Consider the following 16,058-nt stretch of genomic DNA (forward strand, 5'->3'; position numbering starts at 1 on the left):
GGTTTTTCATGTCGAGGTACTTATCTAGTGTAATTCCTAGTGATTTGGCTGAGTTAACTAGGGTCGGGGTGCAGTTTAGCGCTGTCACCAATTTAGTCCACTCTATAACTTCAGATTGGCTCCTTGTCGGTGAGATTAGCAGGAATTCAGTTTTCTGGGCGTTTAGTTTCAGATGGTTCATTGTTAACCATCGCAAAGCACTCTTTAGTGTCTTGTTCATTAGGTCAATGTCCTCAAGGGAGGCGATCTTTATGTATAATTGCGTGTCGTCCGCATACATATGATAGGATACCTGTGATTTTTGAAGGATATCCGTGAGAGGTTCTACATATAAGTTGAATAGATCTGGGGATAGCGTAGAGCCTTGTGGGACCCCTATTGCGTTGGGGCTCGGGGAAGAGATTGCTTGGTTAACCAGGAATCGCTGAGTCCTGTTCTGTAGGAAAGAATTGAACCATTTCAGCACGTTTCCAGACAAACCCATCCTGTCTTGTAGTCTGGTCATAAGCACTTCGTGCTTTACCGTATCAAATGCTGATGATAGGTCTAGGAGGATCAGTAGGCAAGATTGATTTCGGTCTAGGGCTTGTAGGGCGTCATCGACAATGTGCAGGATCGCAGTTTCGGTACTGTGCCCTGTTCTGAAACCTGATTGGCAATCATCCAGTAGCGAGAATTTAGCGATGTGTTGACTTAGTTGGCCCTGCACGCATTTCTCAATGAGTTTAGCCAGTAGAGGGATGTTGGTCACTGGTCGATAGTTGTTCGGGTCTGTAGCATCAGCTGTCGGTTTTTTGAGGATGGGCATCACCTGCCCTGTTTTTAGACAGTCAGGGAGGGTTCCTTGTGCAAGTGAGGCGTTTATTATCTCTGTCCAGATCGGAACTAGAGTGTGGCTGATTTCTCTTACACACTTTCCTGGTAATGGGTCTTGAAAGTGGTTGTTCGGTCTAAGTTCCGCCAGCGTTCTGGCGATCTTTTCCTGGTCGTATAGTTCAAATGTGTCCCATTTTGCCTTATTTTTAGTTTGAAGGCTCTCTGGTGAGAGATTGGACTCGTTACTGGATGGAGGCAGTGCCTTAAGGTTAGTTGCTGCAATTGTGAGGTCATCTTCAAGCAATTTAGATTTTTCCGTGCTCCTACACATTGGATTTGGACACTTTGAGAAGATTGTTGTACTTTCTTTAATTAAAATTGGTATCTTTTACACACCACAGGTTATCATGACTCTGCTACGGTAAATTTATTCACTTCATGGTCACTGTTCTCTTGGCTTCAAAGTCAGTAAGAGTTAATTTTTTTTCCTTCACTCCGGTGAAGAACATTTTAATGCGGTGATAAGTTGGCCTGTGCGTGGTTCGTGGAGTTTTCCAATGCGAACTCCGCAAAGTTACAAAAAAACTCTGCGAGTGGCAGAGTGCAGTGTGAACTGCAGTTTGTGCTGGTATTTCTGCTGCTCGGGTAAAAATTCTACCCAAGCGGCAGCTTGCGCTCGCAAACTTACTGTTTGCGATTGCGAACTTACCATTCATGATCTCGAGCGGGGAAAAAACTCTGCTGCGCATCGTGAAGCGGAGTTTTCTGCACTCGGTGAGTTCTGTGAAGTGCATAAAACTCTGCGAGCGGAGCAAAGATCACTGACCAGACCTAGTGATAAGGTGGAACAGCCATCATCCACAAGGAGTCCCTCAACCGCACAACCCCCATCATGGAACACCTCAACTTTCAAATGAATACCTCCAGCAAAACAACGGTCAGAGGCACCCTCGCCTACATACCCCCGAGGACCATGCCCCACCTTCTGCAAGGCCATCTCCGACTTCACCACTCCTTTAGCCATCAATACTGAAGACTTCCTTTTCCTCAGAGACCTCAACTTTTATCTGGTAGACACCAAAGACACCAACACAACCAACTTACCCGAGAGCATGGACATCCTCTGCCTCTCTCAACTAGTCCTGAACCCCACTCACATCGTCGGACACGTCCTGGACCCATACTCTCAGCCAGCAAAAGAATGAAGTACAGCCAAGCCACATAAATCACCTGGTCCAACCTTTCCATCATCCACTTCTACCCCCACATCGTCCTCCCCTCACCCCATCTCTCCTTGCTGGAGCAAAGTGACTTAACCTCTGAACCAATACCCTCAGTGCCTCACCCCCGACACCACCACCGACCTTAAGGTGGCAGTCAAACTTCAACGCCTGGATCAATCACTGCGCCGACATAGTAGCACCCACCAAAACCAGCAGTTCCTCCAAACACCGCAGATGGTTCACCCCAGATATCAAGTCCCACAAGAGCACCTGCAGGCAGCTTGAAAGGATCTGGCGCACCAGCAAAACAAACACTTACTGATCCAATTTCCAACTAGCCCTCAATCACCAACTCAAAACTTCAGTCTGGGAATGCTGGCAATAAGTAATTGGATGACAGGAAACTGTCTGAAGTTGAATTCCGATAAAACGGAGGTGATGTTATTCGGCAATCTTTCCCCTGCCTGGTCTCCCACATGGTGGCCTGACGCCTTGGGACCTCCCCCCCCTCCCCGTAACCAAAGCCAGGAACTTGGGAGTTATACTGGACACCAAGCTCACCCTCATGCATCACGTCAACGCGGTGGTATCCTCCTCATTTTACACTCTGAGGATGATAAAAAAACTTCTACCTTACCTTCCGATGATTATGAGAAAAACTCTAATCAGCGCACTCATCATGGCCCGCATTGACTATTGCAACGGACTGCTAGTCAACGCTCAAGAAGGTGTCCTAAAGAAATTACAACTGGTGCAGAACGCGGCGGCCAGATTGATTACTGGATGCCCCAAGTACGCCTCTATCTCCGGAACACTCCGAGAGCTCCACTGGCTGCCAGTGAAGAAGAGAGCCAAGTTCAAGGCTCTCTGCATTGCCTACAAGGCAATTCATGGTCAAAGACCAACGTATCTGAAAGACTCCTTTCGTCCTTACGAACCTACCAGATCCCTACGATCCTCAACTGCTGGACTACTGCAAGTCCCTAGGACTAAAAGTCTCCTGGGGAGATAGATCCTTCATAGTCACCACCATTAAACTTTGGAATAGTCTTCCATCTTTCATCAAAACCTCCACATCTCTGCTCTCCTTCCGCAGACAGATAAAGACCTGGCTGTTAAGCAATAACTCCTCATGAACTAGTTCTCTCACTCAGCGCCGAGACACCCACGGGTAGTTGAGCGCTCTACAAATCACCTAAATAAATAAATAAACCTTGCCCTAGCCCCCTGCCTCGAAGCCAGCTCCAACCTCAGCAAAGAACTATTCAGCATCATCAAGGAATTCTCCATCTCACATCCACTGAGAACACCGTCACCCACTTTCAGGTGCTCTGCGATACCCTCGTAGACGTCTACAACAAAATAACCATCTATGAAAACGTCCACCCCCAACCTTCTGCAACCAAACTCAACAGATGCCTCAATCTCACCGACCCCCAACAAAATCTCACCAACCCCATGGGAAACACTCTCAGTGCATATAACCACCACCATCATGGGCTCCATTCACTCGGGAGCACCCAGGGATCCCTCCCCGCCCCCCCACTACATGTTCATCCTGGGCAACAACAGCATCAGGAAGGAACTTGCCACCATCATAAATGCATCCAATGCTTTGGCCTCTTTCTTGGAGGCACGTAAACATGCAGAAGTTAAACCGTTCCTCAAACAACTCACAGCGAACCCTAAGGACCTCCAAAACTACCACCCCAGCTCCCAGCTCCCATTTCTGGAAAAAGCAATAAACCTTCAGCTTGCCATACACCTAAAAATCAACAACCTACTGTACCCCTCCCAATCTGGTTTTTGCTCCAATCGCAGCACCAAAACTGCCCTGATCGCGGCGACAGACGACATCAGGACTCTCCTAGACTGGGGAGAAACGGCCGCCCTGATCCTCCTCTATCTCTCCACAGCATCAGACACCATGTCCCACTACACTCTCTTGCATGGACTCTACCAAACGAGGCTCCAAGGGAAGGCCCTCAATTGGATCACGTCCTTCCTCTCTGGACGAACCCAAAGTGTCCACCTCCCACCCTACACTACTGACCCAAAAAACATAATTTTCGGTGTCCCAGAAGGGTCCTCCCTAACTCAACCCTATTCAACACATACATGGCACCCCTGGCCAGATCCTACAGCATGAACACCATCGCCTATGTGGCTGACACTCATCCTCTCCCTATTCTCAGACCGCACCAACACCAAATCTAACTTCCAGAGGTGCATGACTAGCGTTGCAAGCTGGATGCAGAACAGATGCCTCAAACTAAACACCAACAAAATAGAAATACTTCTCTTCGGGAGCAGCAACTCCCCATGGGACGGCTCCTTATGGCCAATAGAACTCGGCCCTCGCCAACATATACAAAGCATGCAAGAAACCTTGGAATCCTATTTAACAGGAGGCTCACGATGAGAAAGCAGATAATGCTGTTGCGCCCTCCTGCTTCCTCACCATGTGCATGCTCAAGAAATCTTCAAATGGCTCCCCATCAGCGTCAGATGCACCGTCACCCACTCCCCCATTGCTAACCGCTTGGACTACGGCAACTCCCTCTATGTGGGAATCGCCTTGCGTCTACTGAACAGACTCCAGACCATTTAAATGCTGCCACAAGGCTCATCCTCGACCTCCAGAGGCGGTCCCACATTACCCCCCACCTCAAGTCTCTGCACTGGATCCTTGTCAGCAAACGTTGCCAGTTCAAACTGCTCACCCACTCCTATAAAAAGCCCTGCACAACAAGGGACCCATATATATCAGCAACTGGGTGAACTTCCATCAGCCCACCCGTGATCTATGATCTGCAGCCCTCTGCATGGTCCACACACCCCATATTCATAGGCGCAGCGGCCGCGCCTTTTGCATCGGGCAGCCAGATCCTGGAACAGCCTCCACCCTCCGAACAGCCCCCTCCCTACAGGAATTCAGGAAGGGCCCAAAGAACTTGACTCTTTGACTAATCGTCTCTGCAGCAGCACCCCCAGCGCCGGGATATCCTCACGGGTGATAAGCCGCGCTCCACAAATACTGATTGATTGATTGATTGTTGCCTTGTATTTAGCTCTGTTTCCGTGATGGATCAAATTAATTCGAGACACCCACAAATGGGTGATCCTATTTTTGAAGCTGTGGGCATTTGGTGCATTGAGTTGTCACCGAGAACTTGACTTGGTGTCCACAGCACAGACCTTTGTGGTGTTACTCTATTTCTTCCAGGCTGCCCAGTTGTGCCATATTGTGATTCTAGTGCACAATATTTGGTAGGTTTGAGAAGGGCTTCTATAGAAAGATTAAAAATACTTCATGTCACGGCTTCAAAGTAGAACATTACAAATAATATAGGTGGGGAGAAGCTGGGAATCAAATTTAGTGGGTCACTGTAAGGCGAGCTGTATTTTTCTTTCTTTGGAGAGCAGGTTAACTATTTTGTGGTTATTTATGGCTCACTGTGGGCTACAGGATGAAATGCCTCACCTTTATGGAAAAGGAACTAGTTCCTTTTTTTAATTAAAGTTTTTTGTCTATAGAGCAGAACACCCACTCACAAAATATAAAATGTGAGTATACGCCCCTCCACCCCCCCCCAAACACTCTATACCACAGCACTCGCCCTCTTCCCTGCCCCGCTAGAATTTTTGTCAATTTTGAGGTCCTGCAAAAGTGATGCTTGCCTCAACACTGTTGCTAAACTGTGGCAGGCTTTGTTCATGCCCTCCCCAGACCATGCCACTGTCCTATGAGTTGGACACCATGGTGCCCACCTAGTTTCCTCATCCGGTAGGATGCTCTTTCCCAGGCTTGGGTTTCACTGCCCTTGGCATCCTAAGAGCATTGATGGTGCCCAGCACATGTTTATAGAGAGTATATAGAAAGTGCCAACTGGGGAAAGTAAGGAAGGCAGCTGGCTGCCATCTTTAAAGACAAACCCCTAATCCTGGAGATCTTAAAAGATTAAACCTCTCTAGGACTGGGGTGTTATGGGTGGGCATTAATGTGGTGAAAGAGAATGCTATCTTTGGCTGTAAGTTTCCACTTCAGATCTGATATTTGTTTGGTCCGTTTTTGAGGTCTGTATAAAAACAGTCTCCTGGCATTTATACCAAGTCCCTGTGCAATGCCAACAACCACAGACAGGATTTCGACACTCCCCGTTAGTGAACAATGTGATAACACAGGAGAGTGACGAAATCCCAGCCGCGGCTGCCCGGGAGGCACTGTGGTAAGCAAGTAAACTACTTTTTCTTGCTTCTATAAAATTGTTGTTTAGGGGACACTGAAGGCGAAGAGAGGAAGAAAAGCTGTCAATTGAGTAATTTAAATTCAGCTTAAGAGCTGTTCTTCTCTGTGCAATATCCAGTTCTCTTTTCTTAGCTGTATTACATTAGAAGGTATAGAAGTATTGTTATAGTGAATGGAGACAATTTCTATTCTGTATACAGTGAGTGCTGATGATGCAGTAATACTGAAACCAACAACAAGTTTGTAGTTCAAAAACCATGTGTTTTATACACCACAAGACAAGCCAACAGAATATATGCTTTAAGGTTATATGGCGGTTTTGTACTCTGTGTGAGTCACTGGTTTTGGTCTATCAATGAAGTTTCAACTCTTCTGTGAGAAACAAGGCAGAAAGTAATCTTCGTTTTGTCCGGTGGGTGAAAAAGAGTGACCCAAGCTCGCGCTCCTGACCCTGGTGCATTATAACTTGGACTCACAAGATCCCGTGTAATGAACAAATCCCAAATGCTGATCCTGATGATTGGTCATTTGTTGTACCAGTTATGATGAAGACCTTCTACGATACCTGACTGAAGGGGCGAAACTTGTTCGACATACCTATACTGACGAGTCACAAAGACTACAAAATTATATTATGTTCCCCCAAAAAGCATGCATTGGACTATAAATGATCTGTACCATCATGAGGGTGTAGGGTGGAGCAATCCTTTACAAAGGGATTACTAAGGGTTTTGAGCACCAACTAGAGGTAAGAGAAATATTGAAACCCTGTTGACAAGCCTCCAGCTCGGACTCAGGAAACTTTTAACTCAAGAGTCTCAAAATAGAAATTTCTTTGAAACTCAGAAGAACCTCAAAGTCCCACAATGAATTGCCTTTCTGGTTCTCATGGAGTACTTCCTCTGTTTCATTCAAGTTTCAGCTAGGAATGTCCCTTTATGCATAACATCTTTGGACTACTGTCAGAATCTTAAATTTCAGTTTATCACAACAGGGATGCAATTAAGTCCCATAAAGGCAGAATACATGTCTCGAGTCCTGCAAGCCCTCCGCTGGCTACCCGTACCTAGACAATTAATGGTCAAGGTACTTTGCATCGTCCCCAGAGCTTTCCAACAAAAGAACCAACATCCCTCCAAAAGAAATTGAAGTCATTCAAAGACAACAGCACTTTGTGCTTCTTCAGTGCCATGGTTCATTCATCCAGCCACCTTATTGTTAGAAATCCTTCGAAGGCGCCCCTTTCTCAAGGCAGATGGCCAGTCTCGAGCACTTTACCAGTCCAGATTCAAAACTTTCAAGAACACAAACTTCAGAAGAGAGGTACAAATGTATCTGTTCCTGAGATAACTGCATCAACTGCTGACCTTGGAACAGAGATTGAATACATTAATAAAGTGAATTTGTAAAGTGGAGACCGCTTCCTTTGGAGCATCCCGACACTAACGAGAGCGGGCCCAAAAGTAAGCTAAGAAGATCAGTGCTGAAGGACTATCCAGGTCTGCAGCTCAGGATGGGAAATGATCTTCTGACCATAAGGCATGGGAAGAGGATTCCTCAGCTTAGGGCCCAAGAGTGAAAACGCTCTCCTCTGCCCCATGTTGCATGTTTGATACACGGCACAGCCATCAGCTGGGGGTTACACGATCTCATGGAGCGGAGACCGTTCAGTGTGAACAAACCACGGTTCTTTCTTGTAGAAGCTTGATGATAGAAGAACAGCGCTGTAAACTGGACTTCTTGGTGCACATATAGTCAATGCAGTTCCTTTAAATAAGAAAATGTCTGACAGCGGGGAGGCAAGTTCTCTCTCCGTAGCATTTCGAACCTGTTGAGTTTGCTGGAGAGAAATTATGGGAAGGCTGAGGTAAAGCACTCTGCAATAATCGAAGTGTGACAAAATAAGAGCATAGACCACGGTCTTCCACTCAGTTCCCAAAAGTACAGGAATAACTTTCCAGAGACATTTCAAGGAATAGAAGCAGGAAGACCTGATGGAGTTAACTTGTTTTTGATAAGCGAGAGACTTGCCGTCTTCTTTCCAAGATCTATCTGCTTCTTCGGGAGTGTGAGGGGGGGTCCAGCTCTGCTCTCTGGCCACCATCCAGGGAACTCCGTCATAGAGACACCCTCGTTAAGAAGTCTCAGTTTTGTCTCCATGTAATTTAAGTGAATGGCGCCTCGTCCTTTCTGCTACAGACCACATGCAACTGAGAAATCTACCTGGACCTATTCGGGCCTCAAACAAGGAAGCCACAGTTTGAGTATCATCATACAACAGTATCACAAAACTACGAAATAGCTTGGCAATAAGTGTCAAACAGATGATAAAGAGTGTTGGATTCAAAATGGAGTCCCGTGGACCCCACACTTCTAAAAGCCTTGAGATGCAGGGCCTGCAATCAATTACTCAGGAAGAAAATCAGCATCACGATGCAGGGTTGTTGATACCAATCTTCCTGAGCTGGTCAAAAAGGCAAGAATGTGGGATGGTAGCCAGGAAAGATTGTCCCTCCTAGGATCCAGAGCTGTAGAACTGTCACTGACCAGCACGCCATGCAGAGAAAATAGAGACAACCTACTCAACCCAGGGACTTCCATCCACCATGACCTCGCAATCATCTCGACATATGAATGGAATTGAATAGCTGAGACCTCCAAGCGGCTCGATATGCCTCTTCACCCCCTGTTAGGAATGCCCACTGCACTCCGCACTCAAAGCTTTGTTTCATGACTGCTGGGATGAAAGACTCCAACCATAGCTCGCCCCCAAACCCCTCAATGGCATAGCAAACCATGTAGGCATTACCGCCCATCTCCAACTAGAAGCTGCAGTAGAGTAAAAATACTCATCTTGATGGTCTGCATGTCTTAACCTGATATAATCTGTGTCACCATAAAACATCTTACACCAATTCACTCCCTGATCCTTCATCGTTAGCTGGACAGCCCTATAGAGGACCTGTGGAACCTCGTCTTCGACTGCAGGGCATAGATACGAATTATTCTAGCCCGCTTCTTAAATAAACACTCAATAGTAACCACGCAGAGTGATCTCCCCACGTTCCTGGTCACCGGAGGACTGGCACATAGTTTACCCTGCAGGTTCCGAATAGTTGCATGTCATGAGCACAGACATCTTATATTGTCAATGCTGAGTACATCTTGGCAAATCTTCTTACTTGACGACTTGTAACGGCATTCTCGTAAAAGAGGACTGGAACAGTCTGTCTGGGTATACCTCTCCCTCCTTCTCCACACCTGTTACCTCCACCCAATCTATACCGTCCCAGAGAGGACAGCGTCCGTGCAACAGCCAACACAGGAAATCGAATTGGGAACATAAAAGACCAGCATTGGCAAAATCTATAGGTCTGGCATTGAATGTCCAGCTTTTGGCTTTGCCAGTGCTTATTTTGCCATACTTTTCCTAAAACTTTATTGTTGGGTTTATTTGGGGTCGCGTCAATAGAAAGACATTGGCTAAAAGCAAACCCTGTGCGGGGGGCAGCTTCTTGTGAAAGAGCAGAGCGCCGTCACTCACAGTGAAGTGTATCAGTGTCTCAAGTGGGCTGACCCACTGCTAACAGTTTATGGGGGTGTAGATGGAAAAAATATGTGAATGACTCAAAAAAACTCCTTTATAGAAGTGTATTGTATATATAATTTTACTAAAACCAAAGGTCTTGGCTAACTTTATACCCAAAAAATTACAAACACAATAAAGGGACCTACAGTGCTAATGCGAACTGCCAGCGTACCATAAACGATGAAATGCTGGGATATCTCTCAAATGTCCTTCATCTCTCCGGCAAGCGCTGCATCCATAACCAGGTAACCGCACCTCTGTGGTCCTCATGCAAGGCATGGAAACACTTTCCACCTAAGCTCAAAGCAAAGGTAACACCCTTCCACCCTCACAGTGTAGTGTGATGTTCATCTGGGTACACGCATCAGCAGCAACCCGCATAGGGACTAACCCCAGATTCATCAAAGTAACATTTTGCGAGTCCTTATTAGCGAATTTTAAGGAATCGCTATTAAAGACTGAAGAACCGGGGTTTAACCCAGCGGCGTCAGGGGCACGCCTAAGATCTTCGAGTTCACCTGTCTTGGTATACAGAGACACGGAATACTTCTGGATGGCGTCAGAGACCAAGTTTATTAGCTGCAGCTAGTAACAGTGATCCTAGAAATACATCACAGTGTAAATTCTCAGGAGACTGCTCATTTTACTAAGGCGAGACGTCTCCTTTTATACCCAATATTCACATTATAAATGTACACCCACTGCACAAAATTCTAGCCAATAAGGTACATTTTCAAACAAAGTATCGCATAACAAAAACTCAATTTACAGTATCCCAACCCAAAAGTTAATTATTAGGAATGTCCCAAATTCAATCTCCACAAGCCGGACAAACCTATAATTGAAAGCATAACCCATGTAATGAAGAAACATAAAAAAGAAACAGTAACAGATGCTGAACAAGATAAGGCATGTGCAAGGAAACTAAAAGTTAACGATGTCCTGAACATTGATTGGCAATCTCAGACAAAGATCGATCAGGAAAATTGGCTTTGCGAGGTCAGTTTCAGGTGAAAAAATCAGTTTCTTACAGTTCATTTCAGAGTCAAAAAGAAACCTAGTTAATGTATACATGAACTAAGAAGGCTAGGCCACTTTATTCGCCAGGCTACCTTCACAGGCCTACGAGAGGGCAACACAAAATGGTGACACAGAACAAAATGGAGTCAGACTCGAGAATCACAAAACCTCAAGACTAGCAAAACTGGATGCATGTAGAAATCGTAATATTTTAGGCGATTTCTACTGCTTCCTTATTTGCGATTTGCTAATTGCTAATCGCAAATAAGGAATGGCTTTCCCATTCATTCCTATGGGCCTGAAGGCCCATAGGAATGAATGAGGAGTCATTCCTTATTTGCGATTCGCAATTAGCGAATCATAAATAAGGAAGCAATTTCAAGAGAAGTGGAGAAGTGTGGCTCACTGGTTAGAGGAGGCAGACCTGGAAGCAGAGGTCAGCCCGGGACCAGGGTTCAATTCCCGGCTCGGCGGGGTCTTGAGTCCTAAAATGTCCATGGACTCGACAATTCTCGCTCTGGTGCCTACTCGATTCACGGGTTCACACTCTGTGACTCTGGGCAATAGCTTGCTTAATCTCCACAACGGCCCCTCGTGGCTGGATGCCTGGCTTTCACCTTGCGGATACCCTGCCGGGGTATCTCACAAGGGAATACCAGGACGTGTTCCCTAAGCAAGCGCCTTGATGCCTTCGGGTGATACGTGCGCTATATAAATCGCAATACATTTACATTTACAAGGGTGTCAGGGTTTCCAAAGGACACCCTGTAGCACCCCTGAAATAGTAATGTACACTGGTGTTGTGCACACACATGTCCAAAGGACATGTTTGTGTGTGTAACATACAACTTGGAAAAATGCACTAAAGTGCCTTTTTCTAAGTTTTCGCTATTTACCACGTAGTTAGACTTCCCTGTAAATAGCGGCCCCAGATTGCGAATTCGCAATTTTTTAATGATTCATGAATTGCATTGAGATTCCTTAAATGCAATTAATCGCAATTTAGCGATTTCTAGAATTGCGATTTTTGCATTTGGGATGATGCAAAAATAGCGCTCGCAAAGGGCCAGATTCTCAGAATCTGGCCCTTTGTGAGCCGATTTCGGCTTGATGAATCTACCTGTAAGCTCTATACATATGATACAAAGAGACTTTAGGTGTCAAAGAATGGAACAGACAGTATTGTATTTCTTCTGTAATCTATTAAGTAGCGCCAGGAGACTCCATTAGGAGTGACAGTTGCGCTTTATAAATTTTCATTTCATTAAGTAAGAATAACTTGTTTTTGATAGAGCCTCTCACACAATAGCTGCACCTCTGTACACACATCAAACTCCAAGGTGTGGATGTTACTACAACAGATTGATCACAAGACGCATTTTACAGTAGATATACACAGGGTTCATGGTGGGGGGTGCAGCAGACTGTATAGAAGGTGTGGGGCTGGTGTGAGTATTAATAAAACTATCTCCGTCTGCCTCTCCTCTCCTTGCATGTCCTCCTAACACGGCTTCCTTCTCTTCAACAGGTGCGTCTCCGTTAGCGCCTCGATGACTCAACAGCTTTTGTCAGGCCCTCCACCGAAACCTCGGCCCTTCCGTGTCAATAACTATGACCGGAGCATCAGGAAAGGAGTCATGGCCGACAGCTTGGAAGACCTGGTCAACAAGGTGCGTGAAGCGAGTGTACGCACTGCGCGTCTCCATCCGCAGCCTTATCCGGTTCATGGCGACTCGTCTGTGTGTTTACTAGTCCAAGCCGTCTCTTGCTTTATTTGACTGGTTCAGGCCGCCTTCTCTGTGCATTACCAATGTCTTGACCACTCTATGTTCACTGGTTCGTCTCCTCTCTTGCATATGTTGGCTTATTCAAATCCGCTCTTCCATGTGTGTGTTTTTTAGTTTAACCCATCTCATGCGAGTATTGGTAGTTCGGACTGACTCCTCCGTATGTTCATTAGTTGAGAACAGCCCTTGTGTATGTGTGTTAGTTCAAATCCAGTTGTTGAATTCAGACTGGTTCAAAACAACTTTTCATCCTGTCACCTCTCTCTCTTCGTTATCTCTTTGTGCTACGCCTTTACACATGTCTCTCTTAGCTTTTCCAGTTGTCTTTTACATGCTCCCTCGTCTGATCTTCTGCTGGTTGAAGCTGCCCTCACCTGTTCAGTTATTCGTGTCTCTGGCTCCTCACCGCCATCTTGTCTTCGCCTCACCTCTAGGTTCAAGACGCTCTGCTGGTTACTGGCGCCATCACCCTGGTTCTGGACGAGGACGGCACGGGCGTGGACACTGAAGAGTTTTTCCAGTCTTTGGAAAATGGGACCGTGTTTGTCGTGCTCGAGAAGGGTCAGAAGTGGAAACCTGGTGAGGTGAGACATGTCAGCGGAGTGCAGCTCGCTGGGCGCTCTCTTTTCTACTGATGTGGAGCATTTCACAGCGTTGCCAATCCACGCCTGATGCTCGTGAGGGGAGCGTGGTCTGTCGTGTGACTCCCGCTTTTATTCACGGGCACAGTTCCCTTAGGCTGCTGATGGTGCGACAAGGGAGCCTGAAATCTAGGCGTGTGCTCGGAGGTGTGCAGGGATGCACAGGGGTGACTCTGTCCTAATGTGTGGCCATGGGTTCGAGAGCTCTGGATCAGCTTGTAGAGATGTGTGGTCCTCTGGGGCTTGCTATTACTTGTTTTAATCCTGGTTTTCTGTGAAACCTGACTTCGCTGTGAGGTGTGAGCTCGTCTCTTCCAATACCCAGAGATGATGTTGCGCCATGTACAACCTTCAGTTGAAACAGCAAGTTTTTCAACAGAGTATATGCTCCACGTCCAAGTGAACCAGCAGGCAAAAGGTGTATGTATCCTCCAGGCAACGATGCACTTGAAAATAAAGGCAGATGTCCTTCTTAATTGTACTGAGGATGTGGTATTCATCAGTGGCACCGATGTAGCGCCTCATCAGTGGCACCGATGTAGCGCTTGTCCCCACCTGTTTGTGCGCATGTCCCCCACTGAACTGTCTGGGATCCTGTCCTCCCAGTCCCCACCGTCCTGATCTCCATCTTTGGCCTTTTTTAACATCTCGGCGCTAATCACAAATGACTCCTCTCCTCCTTCTCTTTCATACTTCAGATTCATACTCCAATTCCCATCCCTCTCCGCGCTGCTAGCCATTGGGTGGCTCAGCGCCGCTAGCTATTGGGTAGCTCAGCGCTGCTAGCCATGGGGTGGCTCAGGGCTGCTAGCCATGGGGTGGCTCAGGGCTGCTAGCCATGGGGTGGCTCAGGGCTGCTAGCCATGGGGTGGCTCAGGGCTGCTAGCCATGGGGTGGCTCAGGGCTGCTAGCCATGGGGTGGCTCAGGGCTGCTAGCCATGGGGTGGCTCAGGGCTGCTAGCCATGGGGTGGCTCAGGGCTGCTAGCCATGGGGTGGCTCAGGGCTGCTAGCCATGGGGTGGCTCAGGGCTGCTAGCCATGGGGTGGCTCAGGGCTGCTAGCCATGGGGTGGCTCAGCGCTGCTCGCCAAGGGGTGGCTCAGCGCTGCTCGCCAAGGGGTGGCTCACTGCTGCTCGCCAAGGGGTGGTTCAGCGCTGCTCGCCAAGGGGTGGTTCAGCGCTGCTCGCCAAGGGGTGGCTCAGCGCTGCTCGGCACGGGGGTGGCTCAGCGCTGCTCGGCACGGGGGTGGCTCAGCGCTGCTCGGCACGGGGTGGCTCAGCGCTGCTCGGCACGGGGTGGCTCAGCGCTGCTCGGCACGGGGTGGCTCAGCGCTGCTCGGCACGGGGTGGCTCAGCTAGGCACTGGGTGGCTCTGCACTATTAGTCAACAAATGGCTCTGTGCTGCTAAGCAATAAATGATTTGGCGTTGGTAGACACTGAGTATCTAATCAATGTTTGGCATTGGGTGGCTTGGTGCTCTTTGACATTGGGTGGCTCAGCATTGCTAGCCATTGGGTGACTCGGCCCTGCTAGCCATTGGGTGACTCGGCCCTGCTAGCCATTGGGTGACTCGGCGCTGCTAGCCATTGGGTGACTCGGCGCTGCTAGCCATTGGGTGGCTCAGCGCTGCTAGCCATTGGGTGACTCAGCGCTGCTAGCCATTGGGTGGCTCAGCGCTGCTAGCCATTGGGTGGCTCAGCGCTGCTAGCCATTGGGTGACTCAGCGCTGCTAGCCATTGGGTGGCTCAGCGCTGCTAGCCATTGGGTGGCTCAGCGCTGCTAGCCTTTGGGTGGCTCAGCGCTGCTCGGCACGGGGTGGCTCAGCGCTGCTCGGCACGGGGTGGCTCAGCGCTGCTCGGCACGGGGTGGCTCAGCGCTGCTCGGCACGGGGTGGCTCAGCGCTGCTCGGCACGGGGTGGCTCAGCGCTGCTCGGCACGGGGTGGCTCAGCGCTGCTCGGCACGGGGTGGCTCAGCACTGCTCGGCACTGGGTGGCTCAGCTAGGCACTGGGTGGCTCTGCACTATTAGTCAACAGATGGCTCTGTGCTGCTAAGCAATAAATGATTTGGCATTGCTAGACACTGGGTATCTAATCAATGTTTGGCATTGGGTGGCTTGGTGCTCTTTGACATTGGGTGGCTCAGCATTGCTAGGCATTGGATGATCAGCATTGCTAGGCGTTGGGTGGCTCCGTGCTTAGCCACAGTGCTGTCGGGGAAAAGGGTGGCTCAGCGCTGTCGGGCAAAGGGTGGCTCAGCGCTGTCGGGCAAAGGGTGGCTCAGCGCTGTCGGGCAAAGGGTGGCTCAGCGCTGTCGGGCAAAGGGTGGCTCAGCGCTGTCGGGCAAAGGGTGGCTCAGCGCTGTTGGGCAAAGGGTGGCTCAGCACTGTCGGGCAAAGGGTGGCTCAGCGCTGCTGGGCAAAGGGTGGCTCAGCGCGGTCAGGCAAAGGGTGGCTCAGCGCTGTCGGGCAAAGGGTGGCTCCGCACTATTAGTCAATAGCTGGCTCAGTGCTGCTAGGCAATAAATGCAAAGAGAACAATTGATGGATAGAATGCTGCACAAAGTCAAACATTCACAACAGTAATGGTCTAATTCCATAGGTTTTTGGCTCCCTTTGCCATTCCAAATCAGACGCAGCCATATGCAAATTAGTCTTGACCCTGTGCCTCATGGGAACAGTCCAGCCCGAGCTGCCAGGCCAAGCCCTCCCTGGACCGGAAACAAGCATCCTGGG

The 16,058-nt window shown here is 48.4% G+C and overlaps 1 protein-coding gene across 2 annotated transcripts in view; it reads left to right on the forward strand.

Moving 5' to 3' along the window:
• CIDEC (cell death inducing DFFA like effector c) overlaps nucleotides 1-16,058 on the forward strand; it is a 92,679-nt gene that overhangs the window by 64,069 nt on the left and 12,552 nt on the right. For both annotated transcript variants that reach the window (XM_086939376.1, XM_086939375.1), the window contains exons 3-4: nucleotides 12,426-12,567; nucleotides 13,119-13,268. In XM_086939376.1, the coding sequence (XP_086795502.1) occupies nucleotides 12,426-12,567; nucleotides 13,119-13,268 (292 nt within the window). The remainder of the gene's footprint in view (nucleotides 1-12,425; nucleotides 12,568-13,118; nucleotides 13,269-16,058) is intronic.

The sequence above is a fragment of the Lissotriton vulgaris genome, chromosome 9 (genome assembly GCF_964263255.1).
Source record: "Lissotriton vulgaris chromosome 9, aLisVul1.2, whole genome shotgun sequence".
NCBI classification, from domain to species: domain Eukaryota; kingdom Metazoa; phylum Chordata; class Amphibia; order Caudata; family Salamandridae; genus Lissotriton; species Lissotriton vulgaris.